The following is a 21,985-nucleotide window of genomic DNA, read 5'->3' as shown; positions in this document are numbered from 1 at the left end:
GATTTACAGTACTACCTGCGCTCTGCACTTACCAGTACTGACAGTATTCTGTAGGACTCCTCATCAGTACTGCAAATACTGCCTCACCAGGATATGTGTAAGATGCTGTAACAGTGCCCACTACCCTGTCACCCGTCTTAACGCTAAGCATTATAGATGTCCATGTCATCATCACTTAAAGAGGAGCTGACATGACTGTTAGCAACCACTGGAATCCCCCGTGTAATACCAGTTCTGGAGCATCTATTGCCTATGTTGTGCCATTTGTTTATTCCTTGTAGACGTTAGAATGAATTGCTAGCAGCTTGCAGAGGTCCAGATGGGTGTTACCAGCTAGAGGTGTGTTCCTGCATAGTTTGACACTATCCAATCAGTGCTGCCAGTATCTGCAGGCCGGCATCTCTGGCAAGTGATAGAAATGAATGGAGCAGGTACGCACATGTGTTACCAGCCGTTATGTTCATCTCAGGGGATATGCAGGGCATATGGGGCCCACGTTTTTATGGTTGGTGGGGGTCCCTGTGGTAGGACCACAACCGGTCCGATAGCCATCCCCTATCCTGTGGAAAAACTATATTTATGCATTCAGTGGCTGTACACCTTGGCCAATTACAGGCCTTTTACCAATAACACAAATGCTGAATGGCTGGTACTTCCAGCAGCATGGGCCATAGCTCAGTACTACCTGGGAAGCGGCAGGAGTGGATTCTCTGTCCTCCCATATTATTCTGAACAGGGCTGACGTCACCAGTCATCTGGTCACTAATTTTTATTTCGGAGCTTGTGCCGGCCAGAGCAGCTCTGACAGACTTGAAACCTATTTGTGGAAGGAAACCACAGTAGTGTGATAATAACAGTGAGATTTGACTATCGATGCAGGGGTTCAAGCTGGACACGTATATCTGTACAGTGAATACAGGTGGCAGCATTTGGCTGCGTACTACCGGCATACGTAGTTTGATTAGCACCCCTCCAGCCTAGGAGAGTGTATACAGCTGTTTTACACGCCGATACAGTCTTAGTGGTATAGGTATGTGATAAGGTAAGTGGGAGCACAGGCCACTTGTTATAGGACTGTAAAGCAGTAGGGTCGTCTGCTTTCAAAAAGTATTTTTTCAAAGCATCTAATCACTTACTTCCATCTAGACCTATATACAGCATATGCCATGAATGTCCGGCAGGTGTGGGTCCCATCAATCTCGAGAATGAGCGCTTTCTCTCCTGGCCACAGTGAATTTAGAGGTGCAAACTTGGCTATTTTGGAAAACCCATAAAAGTCAACGGAGAGAGCAAAACACAGACAGCCACTTTTCCAGGCACCCCAGCCCGAGATGGAACCTTGGCCATAAATATCTGGATGGCAATATAATATACCCCTTTAAAGTTGCCCATGAGGGTATCAAGTGAATATAAGCTGAGCTGCAGTAACCTGGCACAACCGATACACAGAGGCGGGCAGCTACTTACAACAGCTGGTTGTGGCAGTGCCAGGTGTTGGACTTCCAATGATGTAATACTGCTAAGCTATCCTGAGGATAGGTCATCAATAACTTGAACAATGAGAAGTCCTTTAAGAAGACAACTCAAACATTTTGTGTACATTCACCATCTGGCCTCTGGAATTTTTTTAATATAATTTTGCATCGCAAAGGGTGAAATCTGCACTGAAGAGCAAAAAATCCACACAAGCAAATGACTTGGATTGGCTTACTAGTACACAGTAGGACTGGTGAGTGGTGAATACAGCACCTGGTGCTGGCTTTACTTATCGCTCCCTGGTCTTCTGCCGGCGCTGACTGCTTACAGTGTCAGGACGCAGTGCATTACGACCTGACACTGCACAGTGCAGCGCTGAAAGAAGAGCATGCTGGATCTCCCAAATGTCGGCGCCATCCAGAGCAGGAGAGGAAGGTCTTTTATTATTATTTTTTGGTCCAATCTATAGCCTGATGAACATTGGGAGGGGGGGGGGGGGGTCTGATCTGAGGTCTGATTAAGGGTCCATTCACACGTCCACAAATGTTATGCAGTCCGCAAATTGCGGATCTGCAAAACAAGGACATCGGCCATGTGCGTTCCGCATTTTGCAGACCGCACATGGCCGGCACTATAATTGAAATGCCTTTTCTTGTCCGTGGCTGCGGACAAGAATAGAACATGTTCTATTTTTTTTTTGTGGGGTCGCGGAACGGAAGTGCTGTCCGCATCTTTTGCGGCCCCATTGAAAATGAATGGGTCAGCACCCGTTCCGCAAAATTGCAGAATGGATGCGGACCCATTTTGCGTACATGTGAATGGACCCTTACATTGGGGGTTAAGTCTGGTCTGAGGTCTGATTACCATTGGAGGTCTTATCTGAGGTCTGATCTAAAATATTTTTTCTTATTTTCCACCTCTAAAACCGAGGTGCATCCTATGGTCTAGTGAGTCTTATAAAAGCAAAAAATAAGGTAAATACATTTCTACTGAATATATATTTCAGCAATGTACCAATAAATCCCAGACATTACAATCCTGCATGAACCATAAATATATTTCTGTACTCCCCAAAGAACACATTGCCTCATTCGCACACAGCACAATATACGAGGGGCATTACGGCTTAGTCAAGCACACACACTCCACATTAGCTCCGGCACGCACACACATACACACATTGCATCCAGCTCACATACCCACATTGTTCCTATCATTACATCTAATTGGTAAACATGATTGTGGAGCTGGGAGAACAGACACTTAACGAAAAGCAACAAAAAGGGAAAAAATGAAGTGAGAGAGAGAGAGTGTGCAGACCCCAGGGAATTACCAAATCAATTAACAACTAATTCAGGATGTAATTTCCGGATTGCCTCTTAGCACAAAACTGTATCTTTAATTTCTCAAGCAATAAGCATCATCCAGAGAGAGGGCTCTAACACACACTGACGCTTCAAATGAGTTTACAAGTATCTCTTTTTGATTGGCTATATAACATTATTTTCTTCACAGTTCGTTGACACTGCTGCCGAGTGCTTGGAAAGATTTAATTATACTGGTACAATCGTTAGCAGCTTTCAGTCCCATCCACAAGGACTCGTAATGAGTCTCTGTGACTCAACCAACGCTGGGTGACCAAATTATATGCGGCAAAGTGATACAATTCCGCTCCTAATGGGAAACTGTTTATGGGCCCCATTTAATAAAGATTTGTCCCAGAGGCTCTGGCGCGAGGCACTGGAAAAAGACATACAAACTTCTGTCCAGAGATCTGATCCATCTTCGGTGGTGGCGGCGGGCAGGGAGTGGAGGTCTGTCGGAAGTCCTGTATCACTGGTCTAAACTGGAACTGTCAGTGAGTGGAAACACTTTATAGATTTATGAAAGCCTATCGCCAAAATTATCGATACGGTAAAATCTACTTATACATCTGATCCGCCACCTGGGACAGTCTTAGGGCATCATAGAAAAATAATACCTTGAATGTATCCCAAAAAACAATTGCATCCCCAAATAATGTGCAATGCAGCGAAGATAAGGGGACACATTACACATAGGACTTGCAAGCTCTGTTCTAGTCCACTGTCAAAGGATGTATAAGCATTAGAGGGCCGATCTAGAGGTGAGGAGGGGGAGCAGACACCCCGGCAGCTGATACCTCTAGAGCCACCTCCCATCTGCCAGCATGGATCTGCATGTCACCTTCCTTGCCTCATTTGTACCTCATTAACTGCCTCTGACTTAACAAGATTTATGCAAATGGCACCAGAGGAGCCTCTGCCTCCCACTGCAATCAGGCGTTCGCGATGTGCGGCTCTCTGCAGCCAAGAGAAGTGAGAGAAGTCAATACGGGAGGGAAGTGAGGACCTTACAGAACAGAGTGTGCGTGTATATATATATATATATATATATATATACACACATACATATATACACACTTATGAATGTATATGCTGCTAAAAAAGATACATACACAAAACAAAATAAAACAAAATGTATCAGTTTTCAATTACATAGATGGATGACGGGAATTTCATGACCATGACTTTTTTCCTTTACATTACATGAATCACAAAATAAGATTTATTGTGCTGTGAAACGTTTAAAGATCTCAGGGCCACCGTCCTTTTGTACAATCGTCACCTTGTCATCTGCTAACAGGAAAGTCGCCGGTGTCCGCAGGGAACGCGCTGTTAACTGCAATTTGCCTGTGATGTGGGAGAGTTGCGGGTTACATCTGAAAATGGCTGCGGCCTGTCAACTGCCCAAACTAATGAAAGAGATGTTGTGGGTCCGACCCCCTGCCGCAGAACCCTCATTGACAAATTAGTTCACAACACTAGCCGCTGAGGACGAGGTCTAATGATCAACTTATCAGCTTGAAAAACCTTTGGAAAGTTCCATGCTGCCATAATCAGTCCTGGTCTATATGGCGGCACCAATCTATACGACAGAAACCAAAACTCCTGTCGAGCTGTTAAAGACTCCCTGATGTCTGCTCCGGCAGGAATCACAAGTTGTGTATCGGCTTTCTGCCTCGTTATGAAGCTCTCACACTCTCTCTGGATCCACACCAAAGCAGTTCCTCCTTGTTAGGCTACTAACGGCCTCTCCTGGGCTAACGTTTCCAAGCCTCAGCTCCTGCTGACTCTACCACGTCCCCCCCTTTTCCCTCCGCGTCACCAGAAAGGATTAATTAAGCCCGTTCATTAGGGCTGTAAACGCTCACTCGGGTAATGGAGGCCTAAATGAAACTGAACCTAATCAAAAGGTACAAGTACTTCATTAGCAAATTACAAACAGGGTCTTGCAGCTGACACGTTCAGTGTGGCTAATTGCCCGTCGGCCGTCAAAGGGGGGCTCAGATTACCAGCCAAATCAAGCCCGTGCGTGTTATCAGAGGGGGGCTTCCAATCCCCCAGCAGACAGGCGCAGAGAGGCCCAATCAAAGCATTCTGCACAAAGGCGTCACTTTGAAGCTGCCTGGGCCTGGCTGCCTCCCCCTGAACAGCTCACTTCATTAGGGCCTGTTGTCACATGGCAGATCCCCTCCCCCTCTCACACCACCTCTTTATCCTAATGATCCCATTTTAATGTGCGCAGGATTCGTGCCTAATTGATGTCAAGTGAGCAACTCTTCCACATTCGGGGAGGGGGGGGCATCAAACGCGGTGCGGAGAGCGGGGGGCTCGGAGACGAGACCCCGAGCGTGGGCTCCTCTAATTACACACTGGAGCCAGGCGGAGGGAGGCGGAGGCAGGGAGGAAGCTTACCTGTTTAATTGGTATTGCTCGCCCGCTGCCGATGCTGTCTGCTCTGCTCTCTAGACCTTTCTTATCTTTGTCTGGGTCGCTCCCTTTTCGAGACTGAAAAGCAAAAGTTCACATCCCGTTAAAACCTCCACAAACACAGAGCGTCCGCTCTCCCGGCGCGCCTCCCGCCCCCCGTCAGAGCAGTCTGCTTCATTTAATCTGCCGTGGACACAGAAATAAGAACAGCAAGGTTAGATTGCGAGCTTCTGCAGAAAATAGTCGCCTTCCTGTGCCTCCGCTACTCAGTCAGCAAACTATTCATTAACCCTTCAGGGACATGGCACGGATACTCCTCAAGACTCATTCCCCGTTGCATTAACAATGTAATACCTACCAGGTGGGCGAGGAAGCGGAGGACTGTGTAGGATTTGGAATATTTGCTTCTATTGCAGTTTTATCAAATATAACATGCTGAGAGGGGTCTCCCAAAGATTTGGTCGGCAGCCTCTTCATACCACAATCAGACCCATAAGTGGTAAGCGTACATTTGTAATGATCACGGTCTTATGTAAATGAGCAAAATGACCTACAAAAATCTAGTTCATAGGTTTTAAAAAATTGACTGATCCCCCAAGCAAGTCTAAAAGTTGATGGTTACTGGTCAACTGCTTATTGGCAAACACTTAGCATGAAGGCACTTTGGCATGAGCGGCTCGGTTTAATGTGGTTGAGAGATAAATGAAGGCACAGATTGATGGGGGCCATCTGCAGCAATCTCCCAAGCACATTTATAAACATGTTGATAATGATCCAATTAATATAATCCAGCGTATGTCATATGCTACCTGACTAATATTGTCACGGATATACCTGCTTAGCCGTTTTGGGCTACAGAATCTCCTAATATCACAAATGGCATCACGTTGTGTTTGCCGTGTACATCGGTAAATGCTCCCGGCACTAGGTTTTCCAATACATGGGCACCGGCAATGTCTACTGTCAATGTAGATGCGTTCGAACATAAAATATAAGGAATGTGCCTTATGTCTGGCTTATTCATTGGGTGCTTTTTTCTTGACATATATGCCAAACAAAACACCAAATGTGATGTCTACAGAGGTTAAAGGCCATGTACATCTTTGGGGGCAATTTTTTTTTTATTATTGCATTGCAAACATTTTGAGCTAAAGATAATTTTTTCAGTTGGTCTTTATTAAAAATGTTGAGCCCCTTTCTCTGAAAGCCTTGAGATTCTCTAGTACCAGACTCTGTATTTCTACTATTTCCAGTAACTGATGGGTCCTCATCTCTGTCCTTATAAGCACTCATTATAGCTAATTTCTTATCTCTCTGATAAGAATGTGGCTTAAGATCGTTTTAGACAGCCAACCGTCCGATGTACAGCCAATTGTTGGGAAGGAAGCATTCCTTCCCGACAGTCAGCTGCTCGTTCAGTGAAGGGATCTCCTTCACAGTATGAGGACGAGGGAACGCTATTGCTATCCTTCGTCCCCATACAGAATCATTGTTTCTGGGCAGCAGATTGCTGTTTAGACCGCACAATCTACTGCCCAGAAACTATGATTGGTGGTGTCTAGGAACGATGAAATCCCTCGAAGAACAAGCGTTTCGCTTGTTCATCGGGTGATCAGAAGCACATTTAGATGGGCAGATTGTCGGGAACAAATGTTCATTTTCGTCAATCTATCCGATTATTGGGCAGGGTAAATGCGCCATAAAATAAAGCTTGCATTGGAAAGGCACATCAGCAAGCAATTGTCGGGAGGGAAGTGCTCCCTTCCAACAATCGCTTGCTAACTAGCGGAGGAAACCGCTGCTATTACATGCAGCCATTTCCGCCGCAGCATGGGGAGGAGAGATCACTATGCCATCGCTCGTCCCCATACTGTCTAGTGGTTTGCTAGAGGCAGATTGATAATAGACAGCACGATCTGCTGCCGTAAAGCGCGAAAATCGAAATTTCCCGTTCTCGTTTATCGGGCAATTGGCAGCAAGATTATCGCCTAAAATATCAGCCAGTGTCATACAGCCTTAAGTGTTAAAGACATTTTAGTAATTTAGAGATAAGGTTTATTAGATGAAGTGAAAGTACAATTCACACAGCCAGACAGTTAACCCTTTGTGACAGAACGGCTGAATATTTTTAATAAGGACCTACTGAAAAAAATATTTTTAGCCCAAAATGAGTAGAATCTGGGTTGTCTTTTTGGTGACTGGTGGGTTTCAGAAGTTGGATCCTCATCAATGTAGCATTTATCATCTATCCAGTGGACAAATGGTAAATTCTTCAGATTGGAAAATGGTGGTCCAGACTCTGTCTCCTGTTTCAAAATGCCTGATCTTTTGAAAACAAACACATGTCTGGTAGTGGCTTAGGCTAGCTTCACACATCAGTTGTGTCCAGCCAGGTATTTTAGGTCCGGAGTCAGACACAAATCTGGCGCCTATACACTGATAGAGGTGGGCAGTAAAATGCTGCATGCAATGTTTTTCTGTCCAGTGCTATATGGCAACCGGCATCATAACCGATGCGCCAAATGTACGTTCATGATCCCATAGAAAACTATAGGATCAGTTCTGGCTCAGTTCCCCTCAAGCATTTTCTGATTCACCCCAAAAGGGGACTGAGCCGGATAGCTGAACAAATGTGTAGGGGGCCTTATTCTACTCTCTCCCTATTAAGAAAACATGTATGTTCAGCCTTACCGAGTGTGCATGCATTAGGAGGGATAGCTGCGGGCCAAATGAGTGCTTGGCCGTCAGCTATATAAGGTGTATTGAGCCTTAACATGGGCAGAGAATCCGCCAGATAATCACTGAGTGCTCATAGGAACACTCGTTAGCGATTATCTGGCGGTGTAAAGGCGCCGCCAATTACCTGCTGAACAAGCGAAACGCTCTTTCATTGGGTAATGGAATCGTTTGTGTAGGCACCTAAATCGGCATTTGCCGGCAGCAGACAGTGCCATCTAAGCACACGCTGCCGGCAAACAAGTCTGTATGGGGACAAGCGATGGCCTTAGCGAACGCCTGTGGAAGAGATCGCTGCAAGTAAATGCAGAGGTCTCCTCCACTGCTTTGAGAAACACTGCAAAATAATATATAATGAGAGGTCCCATAAAGGTCAACTAGACCAGAATATTTCTGTAAGGAAACAACTTGACTACACAGCCCAGGGATGGCAGATTTCTATGAATGCACCTTCATCATTCCTTAAGATACTATACATTTAATGTCATATACATGCTATGGTACAATCGCTTCAACCACTCATTATTCACTTCCATTTGAGCAATCATCAGTCTGTATAAGTGGACCTTAGTAAATTGAAATACATATTATTCCCTTTGAACTGCAATGAAACTGTTTCAGTGAAAGAAAAAGGTTGTGGTGAACCATCATCACCATTCGTGCATCTGTTCTTTCTATATACGTCTGGGCAGCACGGTGGCTCAGTGGCTAGCATTGGTTACTTGCAGCGCTGGGGTTCTAAGTACAAATATGACCAAGGACAACATCTGCATGGAGTTTGCATGTTTTACCCGTGTTTCCGTGAGTACTCTACTACTCCGGTTGTCCCCACTCCAAAAGCCATACTGATGGGAAATTTAGATTGTGACTGCAATGATCATGTCTGTAAAGCGCTGTGGAATATGTCAGCGCTATATAAGTGAGTGATGAAAATAAAGGAATACGCTGTGGGGGTAATTATTTTCTGTTATGCACAAGCAGTACGGTTAGTTAGCCTATGATTTTCTTTAGAAGCCAGTAATATCCTGGCAGCACTGTGTACCTTAAGGTGGACAGACAAGGTTTCATTTTTCTTTTTTTTTTTTTACAGAAGTCCGACTTTATTTTTATACTAGTTAGGCCTCTTGCACATGAACGTATTTTCATTCTGTGTCCGTCCGCAAAAAAACTGAAGGTACTCCGTGTGCATTCCGTTTCCGTATTTCAGTTCCGGAAAAAAATAGAATATGTCCTATTAATGTCCGCATTACGAACAAGGATAGTACTGTTCTATTAGGGGCCAGCTGTTCCATTCTGCAAAATACGGAATGCACACGGACGTCATCCATATTTTTTGCGGAACGCAAAATACATACGGTCGTGTGCAAGAGGCCTAAGGCTGCATAAAAGTCATACAACTTCTACACTTGCATAAGAACACTCCTTAAATAAAACCTTCTAGAACACCCTCTAAAATATGTCTGGACAACTAAAGCCAACCATACACATGAGAAAACTGTCAGCCAAATGCTCATTTTTTTGTCATCAGCTATTTTTCCCAGTCCTACCATACATGTGCATGCTCGGCCAAGCATGCGTGTATTAGAGAGTGGCTGCCAGACTCTTCTCAACGAGAACAAAAGCATCAGGAAAAAGGATTGAAAATTGTTGAGAAGGGCACAAAAACTTACAAATTGTGCAAAAATAAACTTTGTTTTATTAACACAAAATTTACAACTTTTTTTTTTAACCATCACAAATAAAGTAGACCAGGAATTTATGGGCCCATGAGAGTTCTGGGAACTATTAATGGGGTCATTTATCAAACTGGTGTAAAGTAGAACTGGCTTAGTTGTCCATAACAACCAATCAGATCCCACCTTTCATTTTCCAAAAGAGCTGTCAAAAATGAAAGGTGGAATCTGAATCTGATTGGTTGCTATGGGCGACTAAGCCAGTTCTACTTTACACCAGTTTGATAAGTGCTTTCTCTCTGATGATGGAGATAAGTATTAGCAAAAGTGCTTGGCAACCAATTTCCTCTCTTTACCTATGAAAATATGCCTGCTCTGCTACTTCAAGCACTACTGAGTGTCCCTAATACTGTGCTGGTAATACAGAGCTCCTAAACCTCTGGAAGACACCATGCTACCTGCAGCCACCACTAGAGGGAGCTTACTGCATACAGTGATATGCCTTTATCTGTCAGCTTGAGGGTCCCTACACACCTGAAATTTGCTATGGTGTTTAGTTACCTGCAAAAAACAGCAGAACAAGGGTTTTATTTTTGCTGCAGTTTTGGTGGCGCATATTTTGTACACTGTGTGTTTGACCACTTGTATTTTCTTTATGGCATTCCCCACTATAAAGAATGTGTTGTCAAAATGTCTAAAAAAAAAGTAGCCAAAAACCACAGCATGCTGCCCTTTTCAAATGGAGCAAGAAAGACAAACAACGGCAGCTAACGAACAAAAACAAAAAGTAGAAAAAAGCACTTTTGTGTCCTGCATTTTATTTTTCCTGTATACCTTCACCTAACATCTGGAGATGGCATTTCTACTTCAAAAAGTGCATGCGCAGGAAAAACCTGTGTAAAAGCACCCTAAGGACTCGAGTTTTCTGTCCGGATGTGATGCGTGTGATGAAAGGATAGCACCCGGACTGAATCCTGTGCCAATATTGTATGTGAGCGAGCAATAGACGTCACACTCACAAGTCGCTGGTACAAAACCTTTGGTTTCTTTTATTTCTTTACTTCATTCCAATATAAAATGGTACAGCATGGAGGACGCCGAGACAGACATCGCAGATGGGATTCTAAGCCAGGAATTGTGGGTTTGTGTCCCATCTGCGATGTGTGTCTCAGCGTCCTCCATGATGTACCATTTTATATTGGAATGAAGTAAAGAAATAAAAGAAACCAAAGGTTTTGTACCAGCGACTTGTGAGTGTGACGTCTATCGCTCACTCACATACAATACTGGCACAATCAGGTAAAAATAACACACAAGTCTGCAAGTCTGAAAGACTCAGTCGTTAGGCCTCATGCACACGACCGTATGTATTTTGCGGTCCGCAAAATATACGAATGAGGTCCATGTGCATTCTGTATTTTGCAGAATGGAACAGCTGGCCCCTAATAGAACAGTACTATCCTTGTCCGTAATGCGGACAATAATAGGATATGTTCTATTCTTTTGCGGAACGGAAATATGGACATACGGAAACAGAATGCACTTCAGTTTTTTTGAAAAACCGATTGAAATAAATGGTTCCGTATACCGCTCGCAAAAAAAAACCACAAAAAAAACGGAACGGACACGGAAAGAAAATTCGTTTGTGTGCATGAGGCCTTAAGCAGAGCTCCTGGTGTGGTGACTGAAGTGCTTCATATTATACATGAGCATGGTTTACCACTGACCGTCTCTACATTCAGGAAAAATCGCATGTTCTATATTGTGCATTTTTCATGCAGCTATAGCTTCATAGAAGTGAATGGGACTTGCGTGAAAAAAAAAAGGTATCTGGATGCGATGTGTTTTTCACTGATGGTCAGTAGGAGACGTTGAGTGTTGTTCTTTACCTGTGTAATAAAAGGCATCAAAAACAACACAGTCGCAGACAAAACTGATTACACTTATGTGCAAAACCATCAGTTTTTCTTGGAAAAGACCCTGAATCCAGTGTCGCTCATGTGAAATAAGCCTAATACAAGCTGAAGGTTTATGGGATGTATGAAAAGCCGCTCAATTCTTACCAAACTGATAAGAATATGGCTTAAATGAATGTTAACGAGTTGTCAGGACTTCAAAGATAAGGGTTACAGATTGAGTCATCAGAGTTCCTATCTGACATGACAGAAAGCAATAGCCTGCACATAGTAGCAAGGGTGTCCATAGCCTTTAACCCTTTTCCTTAAAGGGAACCTGTCACAGGGATTTTGTGTATAGAGCTGAGGACATGGGTTGCTAGATGGCCGCTAGCACATCCGCAATACCCAGTCCCCATAGCTCTGTGTGCTTTTATTGTGTAAAAAAAACGATTTTATACATCTGCAAATTAACCTGAAATGAGTCCTGTACATGAGTTGAGTCAGGGACAGGACTCATCTCAGGTTAATTTGCATATGTATTAAATCGGTTTTTTTTTACACAATAAAAGCACACAGAGCTATGGGGACTGGGTATTGCGGATGTGCTAGCGGCGATCTAGGAACCCATGTCCTCAGCTTTATAGACAAAATGCCGGTGACAGGTTCCCTTTAACACTGCACAACTATATTGGCGTCAGTGACTTTAAAGATAGCGTCCACTCCACCTTGACACAGCAGACACTAGGGGCTAATGTCTGTGATCGGCAATAACGCTGATCACTGACATTTAACCCCTCAGATGCTGTGGTCATATGTGGCCACTGCATCTGAGAGGTAAAACACCCAGGAGTGGGTACTCCCGTACTCCCAGGCTGGACCAGTTCCCCCATCCGATGATCAGGGGACTCATTGGTTGAAATCCCTGGTCTTACTGGAAAAAAAAAAAAAAGGGCTCTCAGAGTTGCAGTTCCTATGGAGCCCTGCAGGTGGCAAGGGCTCCATAAGAACACAGCAACAGAGCATGGAATTGCTTTACCAATTCAATGCAATCTAAAAAAAAAAAAAAAGGCTTTAAAAATATATAAAAATTCAAATCACTCACCTTTTGCCAGATTAAAAATAATATTAATAATAATAAAAAAAAACAATTCATGGGCATTGCCACGTACAAAAATGCCCCTACTCTTAAAATATTTACCTCATAAGGTGAACACATCACCTCCGCCACAGAATTGAATAAAAACTCATGAAATTGTCATACACACACCAAAACGGTATCAATAAAAACTTAAGATCGCACCGCAAAAAATTACCCCTCATATCCGTAGGCGTAACTATAAAAACTTATGGGGGTCAGAATATAGAGATAAAAAAATATATATTTTTTACCAAAGTTTTTTTTTTTTTTTTCAGTATTGAAACACAAGAAAATTTATAAAAATGTAGTATCATTGTAATCGTATAATCGTATTGACCCGGAGAATGAAGAGCACAAGTCAGTTTTACCACACATGGAATGCTATGAAAACAAACCCATAAAACTGTGGCACAATTGTGTTTTTTCCCCCAATTCCACCCCATTTGCCTTTACAAGGGTCAGTATTTTGAGCTGACAGATCTGCTTTACTGTATAAACAGTTTACAGCTGGCTTCTGAGCTCCCTCTAGTGGTGGCTGCACGCAGACAGGTTGTTACCTTTGAAACCTATGTCTATATGTGTGGGATTTAAAGAAAATTTTCCCAGTAACTACAACTATCCCTCATCCGAAGGAGGAGGATAGATGTCCGATCACTGGTTCCAACTGAGCAATCAGCATCTTCACGTCATCAATGAGACCACCAATAGGCTGGCAGCAGTCACATGAGTGTACACAGAAAGCCATCACTTCCAGTCCAGCAGGGCTTTTTTTTAAAAAGGTCTAGGCCTGTGATTGCTAACCTCTGGCACTCCAGCTGTGGTAAAACTACAACTCCCAAGATGCACACTTTGGCTGTTCTCAGAACTCCATAGAAATGCTGGGAGTCATAGCTTCACCACAGCTGGAGTGCCGGAGGTTAGCCATCAGTGGTCTAGAGACTCTCTGTTATTTTATATGGGTCCTCGAAACCCCCTCAGTGTAGTTAGTGGATCTGTAATAGAAAACTGTGGACCTAACCGATATAAAATACACACGTTTACCTTTTCTCTTAGGCTACTTTCACATTTGCGTTTACATTTTCCGGTATTGAGATCCGTCATAGGATCTCAATACCGGAGAAAAACGCTTCCGTTTTGTCCCCTTTCATTGTCAATGGGGACAAAATGGAACTGAACAGAACGGAGCGCACCAGAATGCATTCCGTTCGGTTGCGTTCCCATACCGGAGAGCAGACCGCAGCATGCTGCGGTTTTCTTTCCGTCCTGAGATGCTGAGCAAAACATCAATGGGGACATGGGGACAATCAGACACAAAAGAAAACGGATCCGTCTCCTATTGACTTTCAATAGAGTTCATGACGGATTGGCTGTGTTAAAGATAATACAACCGGATCCGTTCATAACGGATGCAGATGGTTGTATTATCAGTAACGGAAGCGTTTTTTTCTGAACCCTGTTGTGGTCACCTTGCGATATCTGAAGCCAAGAGGAAAGATACGGAATGACACATCTGTATATAACAAAGAATTTCCTATTCAGGTTACAAAAAGCACAAGAGCGGGCATTCACTAGGACCGAATCTGTATCACTGGTATTAGAGGCAAGCAGCAGCCCTGTACTTTATGGAACTATAAAGTATGCTCAGACAGTGGAGATTTATTATAAGGATGAAGAAGTACATTTCTCACTTCAGTAGTCAACCGTGACTGCTCCACCCCATTACTGAAACTCTTAACAATCCCTGGGGATACTATATCAATCCGTACACATCCTTACACAACCCAATCATATTGCATGTCTTCATCATTAATATTATTATCTTTTGAAAGAAACAAGATATATTTTTAGAGGTTTGTCGGGGCATGAGTTTTGAGGAGTCTGGTCCACCTTGTGCTGACAGAGTACGATAGACTGCTTTTCCATGCAACGTTCTATGTGAATTTCTCAAACCCGATGAGTGTCTTAATTTCTGCTGCCACCTGGTGGTGGTAAGTGTGAACTGCTAAAACTCATCTTTGCCCACAATTTTTATATGGAGAAACTACTCCTATGTGGCCTATTGTGGATGATATTTGGTGATAAGATGCTGCACACATGGCCTTCATAAAAGATGTCAAAACTACTATAAAAAGACAAAACATGGCTTCATCTGTGCGCTAATCACATGCTCTCCGGAGAGAAGTCAGCAAGCCAAGCACTGTGTACTTACCGTGAATAGGTTAGACCTCCGTTTTGACTGTTTGCGCACTGGAGTAGGCGTACTGGCTGTTGGCGGTACGTCGATTCTTAGTTCTTTTTGACTAGTGCTGGGAGTGGAAGGGACCGACGAAGAATAATCACTCAGGCTGCCTCCTCCATTACTTGTCTGTGCAAAAAGGATAGCACACGGACATCACAAAACTATATATATTTATAGTTCCATAACATCCGGATATCCAAACGCTGCCCATAAACATGAAAATATCTCCTATGGACAGATGTACACTGATATACAACCTACCTGGCTTATATGTACAGCTGAGACTTGTGCTGAGCACACCGATGTGTGGCTGGGCGAGTTCGGTAGAGACTTGCAGGGACCAATGGAGAGCTGCTGCTTCTTACGAGTCGCGACAATCTTCTGGGCGACTGCAGAAATACAGGAGAGAAGCAAAGGGTGAGTAGAGTTCAGCCGAGACACAAAAGTAACTGGAGACAGTAAACTGCTTGTGTGAACCTGGCCTAACATGGACAGTACAAGGCAGGTAGGGAGAAATTTGTGGGACCACACGTGCGAGCAATGTGTATTTCTCCCATAGAACTCACCGGTCCCAAACCCACTGAACGGATCTACTCTGCATGTGGCTGCTGACAACTCCTACTGCAGGAAGAATTGTTGTCATGTTAATTCAAATTTTTTTCCACGATGCAGAATTCATGTGGATAAGGGTCCATTCACACGTCCGTATGTGTTTGTGCCCGTATGTGTTTGTGCGGTGTGGAACGCACATTGCCGGCACTCTCTTAGAAAATGCCTTTTCTTGTCCGCAATTGCGAAACGGAAGTGCGGATCCAGAAGTGCGGATGCCGACAGCACATTCCGGCCCCATTGAAAATTAATGGGTCTGCACCTGTTCAGCAAAATTGCAGAACGGATGCGGACCTATTTTGCAGACGTGTGAATGGACTCTAAAGGCGAGCCATATGCACTTAGGGAGGGTTCACATCACGTGATATGTCTCAGTTTAACGTATAAGTTATAAATAAAAAATAAAAAAAAAGATACAAAAACGCAGCACACCACGTTCTGCACAGTCCGGTAAAAGTATACTTTTTCCTTGCAATAGAACTCTATGGTGAATGGATGCCACTATACGGCCTCAGCCTGAGGCATCCGTTTAACATATACCTTTTTTGTGAACCCAGCCTAATGGTGTGTTTCCCAGTTGAATACAATGGTAAGCATAATGTAACTTTTATTTTTCAGAAAATGCACCAAAAAAAATCTGCATTAAAACGCTGTTCAACATGCCCTAATACATTTTTAGTAATCATTTCCGGTTGCTTAGGCTGGGTGCATAGATTACTTTTCCTCCGGGTACTTGATAAGTAATTATAAGTAGGGTGCATGCACGTGGCAGAGTACAGAGTCTGTATGGCTCCTCATCAGGGAGTATGAATATACCATACTCTGCTCTAAACGCGATACCATAGGGTGCCTGACGGAGCTTGTCACAATTTTCTTCGGATTCATTCATCTGTATGCTTCAATAGGAAAACGGAGGTATTGTAGAGGACGAACGGCTATGGCAGCCCTATTAGGGCTCTGTATAAAACACAGTCATAATACACCCATGTGCATGAGCCCTAGATCATATTAGTAGTGGCAGCAGTGATATTGATCACCACAATCATCACATGTAACATAATATTCACAAATTAATTATTTTACAATTTAAAATAAACTGTAATGGGTCATTGTGGCTGCCCACCAACATTACCACGGGAAGCAAATAACATACCAGCAAGTGCAGAGTAATTTTACCCTGAAAAGCTGTAAAACATCCAGATATATATTTCACGTACATTAAAAGATTCTCATGAAAGGCAGCACAGGTCCGGCTTATAGGAGACTGCGCCTTTAACGGCGACAATAAAGCCATACATAGTTTTTGGTAGACAGTACTCCGCCCCCATTGCCCCCTGAGCTTTGCTTGGCCAGAGCAATGAATCCTACATTAGCCATAAAACATCCCCCCCTCCCAAAACCTGACACTCTCTCCTGGCCTCCCTCCCTTTCTCGCAACATTAAAACAAATTTATCTTCATTTATGTCGCAATTACCTCTCCGGGTTGTTAATTTGCTGGAAATGGAGCTATTCTTTAATTGCTCCTATTAATGGGGGGATTTAAATGCGCTTGTAATAAGCTGTTACCTTCAGTATGGGACAAAGTCACCCGCAGCATATCAGACGAGAGCGTAATTCTCCAGGGTAACAGGTCTACGCCTCGACAAAACGGGAGCGACGAAAAGTCAGATGGCCTTGTCGCACACAGGTCGAGATTAGGACTGTAGGGCAGCGCTCGGTTCAAAGGGTTAAACTGGCAGCCATCACATGCCTTCTTAGGCTCCTTTCACACTGGCGTTTTGGCTTTCCGTTTGTGAGATCCGTTCAGGGCTCTCACAAGAGGTCCAAAACGGATCAGTTTTGCCCTAATGCATTCTGAATGGAAAAGGATCCGCTCAGAAGGCATCAGTTTGCCTCCGTTCTGTCTCCATTCCGCTCTGGAGGCGGACACCGCGCTGCCTGCAGTGTTTTAGTGTCCGTCTGATGAAACTGAGCCAAACAGATCCGTCCTGATACACAATGTAATTCAATAGGGACGGATCCGTTTTCACTGACACAATATAAAACGGATCCATCCTCCATTGACTTTCAATGATGTTCAAGACGGATCCGTCTTGGCTATGTTAAAGATAATACAAACGGATCCGTTTTGAACGGATGCAGACGGTTGTATTATCTGAACAGATCCGTCTGTGCAGATCCATGATGGATCTGCACCAAACGCGAGTGAGAAAGTAGCCTTAGTAATAAGAGTGAAGTGATGTTTTACTAAAATTTATTTAGCAAAAATGAAATGTAGACACAGAGGTGCACTAAATCCCCCCCCCCCCCCCCCTTTGCTGCACGGCACTTGACGGCGCGGCACCTCTCGCCCTCTCTTCCCGCATAGTGTTAACTTACAATACGATCGTATTAAAAATGTAAGCTGCCTTTTCTCAGAGCAATTTTCCTGCTAAACGTCTGTTTCCAGGGGACAGATCTTGGAGATGAAGCTCGGAGCGCAGGAGAGATTTATAGCTGAGGAGGAAAGTCCTCCTACCCCTGATCTAGAGAGCTGGTCCTAATAGCCCACGTTTATGGATTTATAAGGCACTTAATGGGAAATTGCAGCAAAATAGGAGCAGAGTCAGCTGGAGACAGAATGTCACACTAATACCCAATTAATATAGTAGCCAGCTTCAAGTGATAAACTGATGGATAGATATTGATATATTTATGTATGCACCCACACTGGGATAAGTAAAGCATACATTTATACACAGGCTCAGACACTATACACAGTGTCCTATGGGAAGAGCCCAGGGACTGACAGTACACACCGCAGGGCTCACAGACATTCAACTTCACTGGGTTCACATTTTATAATGTGTAAAAGTTGTTCTCCTTGTGCTAAATTCATCTCTACGATTCCACTAATATGACACTACATGATATTTTAATTTTTTCCCCAAAAAAAAATAAATGAACAATGAGGAAGCTGGGAGGCAATCCCCACTAACGGGGAAAAGCAACAACATAAGAAAAGGCTAAATAAAATGGTGGCTAATCTACGTGTGGATCCGCGGCATGACGTACTTTTACTGCAATTCGAGGGAATCCACTGCAGGGGTTTTCTAAGCTTATTTCAACTGTGTGGGTATAAACTTAACAGGAGAGAAAAACTCTACAGACCTGGAATGGATTTATTTCAGCAGGGGCAGGGATTTTCAAACAATATACTAATATTTTCCTAATTAGACAAAACTAAAAAATGTTGGCACATTTTGACGTATTAAAAAAGAAGTGCCTATAACACCAAGTAATGTGGTGCAAGAAATGTATGGCAGTTTTTTCATACAATTCTCCCACTGTCTGTATGTACTGCACGGTGACCAGTAAGAGACATACTGGTATATGAGACGCACTGCTTACATGTAAAATAAACTGGTATACGAGCCATACTGCGCTATATGTAGAATCACTTACATAACAGACTCTCTATATGTAAAACTGGTATAGGAGACATACTGACAATATGGAGACATACTGGTATAGGAGACATACTGACAATATGGAGACATACCGACAATATGGAGACATACCGGTATAGGAGACATACTGACAATATGGAGACATACTGGTATAGGAGACATACTGACAATATGGAGACATACCGGTATAGGAGACATACTGACAATATGGAGACATACCGGTATAGGAGACATACTGACAATATGGAGACATACCGGTATAGGAGACATACTGACTATGTGTAGACATACTGGTATTGGAGACATACTGACAATATGGAGACATACTAGTATGAGGCTACATACAGACTATGTAAATGGTATTGTATAACAGGCAACTCAACCATCTAGAACGGCACAGATATGAGACATAATAGGCAAGATATAATTTTTTTTAAATGCGTATCACTGTAACCAATTGATTGTGTTACAATAACTTATTGATTATCTCAAATAGTGTGAAAATTCATATATAATTTCAATAAAAAATTGTAGGATTTTATTAAGATATTGTATTCTAATATAAAAATATATAAAGGGTATAAAAAATATATAAAAGGTATATATAAAATACTGTGAATTAAATCAATGGATAGTCCTATTGTAATTTTGATTTAGTTAATTGTGTCCATATAGGAAATAGATACCGGTATATCCAAAACTGCATTGATCCAAATGGGAAGAAAAAAAACAAAAAAAGAGAAAAAAAGGAGAAGATTGTTCCAGTGATTGGTGAAAAATATAAAAATAAATAAAGTGGGAAAAAAAGTCCAGCGGGAGCACCATCCGGGGGGTGGGTGCAAAGTCCAACGAAGGGTAGCGGCAATACCCAATAGGTATAAAGGACGAAAAAGTGGGACTGCACTCCTGAGTAGTGAAAGCAAAAACTTTTATTCACCCAAAGTGTGGCAAACTTGCGACGTTTCGGCTCACAAGAGCTTGAGGAAGGCTCTTGTGAGCCGAAACGTCGCAAGTTTGCCACACTATGGGTGAATAAAAGTTTTTGCTTTCACTACTCAGGAGTGCAGTCCCACTTTTTCGTCCTTTATATATAAAATAATGATAGAGGTTAGAAAAATATAAACTTGTTCCTAATATGCAGGTATAATTATAGTGAAAGTCCCAGCAATGATAATAGTGATGCTAGATTGTGCCCATAGGTTTCCTTTACATTTAGATGTTATTTCCACTGTATTGATAATATTTGGTATCATATATAGAAGGTAAAACGATACTTGTTAGCTACAATATAGCCGATTTACCGTACTGACTGCTTTGGAATAGGTTTCCTCCCGGCTGTGTCCATGCAGTGGCGTTAAAGTGTCAGTTTCCTGGAGTTGGCGTCCCACGTGTTGGAGCGCTCTTTACTCCTTGATTGTAGGCGGCGGGGATCGCCGGGTAGTTTGAATTGAGGGTTGTAGGAATCTCACCCCACGTGGGGATTGTAGGAATCTCACCCCAATCGATTACCAGCCAGGCTGTATTTCACAGACAGCGGTATTACTTTTCAATAGATGATTTTGGCCTCTTGTGTTCGGGCTATACGGTGTATAAGAAGCTTCTTATCAAACTGCATTCATATATTATTCAGACGCGTTTCGGGACCTACACGTCCCTTCCTTAGTGGTACATGAATGCAATCTAGAGTGCTGTCTTTAAATAGATACTTTTGGCGCAATTCCAAAAGTATCTATTTAAAGACAGCACTCTATAACCTATACCAAAGCCATCAGTATGGTAAATCAGCTACATTGTAGCTAACATAAGTATCGTTTTACCTTCTATATAGGATACAAAATATTATAAATACAGTGGATATAACATCTAAATGTATTTCCTATATGGACACAATGAAGTAAATCAAAACTACAATCGGACTATCCATTGATTAATTCACAGTATTTTGTATATACCTTTTATATATTTTTTATACCCTTTATATATAGTTATATTAGAATACAATATCTTAATAAAATCCTACAATTTTTAATTGAAATTATATATGAATTTTCACACTATTTGAGATAATCGATAAGTGATTGTAACACAATCAATTGGTTACAATGATACGCATTTTTCTTATTATTATATCTTGCCTATTATGTCTCATATCGGTGCAGTTCTGGATGGTTGAGTTGCCTGTTATACAATACCATTTACATTTTATTCTACTGGGTTTTCAGGGAAACCTCTTAACAGAACATCAGAACCATTTGCCACAACAGGTGAGCCACCATATACCCTCTACATACTGACTATGTGTAGACATACTGGTATTGGAGACATACTGACTATGTGTAGACTATGTGTTCCTAGCCTCTGTAAAGTAAGAGCCGGTATTTTCATGTGTCAGCGACAGCTAATGCCGATTCACACTTTGCTATTTAGTATGGCTGTAAATAGCTGATCCGGGATGGCTCTTACTGGGAGTAGTCAAAGTGCTGGGTGGGTGACTACTCCCCACGTTCCAGGTCGGGTCTTAGCAGGCTTATAAAAAAAACAGCCAGCACTGTCTGGTGGTGTGGATTTTACCTCCCTCTGACAGTGGAGCTCTGGAGATCTCTGTGCTGAGATCTGAAGACCGTGTGTCAGGCGAGCAGGCCGCCTTAAAGCCTGCAAGTGGACTTTCTGAGGTTGAGCATTCAGACAGGTGTGAACTGACACCCAGGATACCAGGTGAACTTTATTTTGTTTTTCTGTGTGTGAACAAGCACCAAGCCTGAAAAGTGACTGTTGTGTTATGTTATAAGTGTGAGACATACTGCTTGTATGTAGACATACTGGTGTATGGAACATACTGCCTATATGTAGACATAATGGTATAGGAGACATACTGGTATAGGAGACATACTGCTTGTATGTAGATATAATGGTATAGGAGACATACTGCCTATATGTGGATATAATGGTATAGGAGACATACTGCCTATATGTAG

At 42.7% G+C, this 21,985-nt stretch overlaps 1 protein-coding gene across 2 annotated transcripts in view; it reads right to left on the bottom strand.

Moving 5' to 3' along the window:
• AGAP1 (ArfGAP with GTPase domain, ankyrin repeat and PH domain 1) overlaps nt 1-21,985 on the bottom strand; it is a 377,584-nt gene that overhangs the window by 125,463 nt on the left and 230,136 nt on the right. For both annotated transcript variants that reach the window (XM_044303243.1, XM_044303242.1), the window contains exons 7-9: nt 15,213-15,340; nt 14,922-15,077; nt 5,253-5,345 (exon numbers count right to left, since the gene is read on the bottom strand). In XM_044303243.1, coding sequence (XP_044159178.1) covers nt 5,253-5,345; nt 14,922-15,077; nt 15,213-15,340 — 377 coding nt within the window. The remainder of the gene's footprint in view (nt 1-5,252; nt 5,346-14,921; nt 15,078-15,212; nt 15,341-21,985) is intronic.

This window comes from Bufo gargarizans, chromosome 8 (genome assembly GCF_014858855.1).
Source record: "Bufo gargarizans isolate SCDJY-AF-19 chromosome 8, ASM1485885v1, whole genome shotgun sequence".
NCBI lineage: Eukaryota > Metazoa > Chordata > Amphibia > Anura > Bufonidae > Bufo > Bufo gargarizans.
Note: the sequence above shows the minus strand (reverse complement) of the source record. Positions and strands in the feature narration are given on the sequence as shown.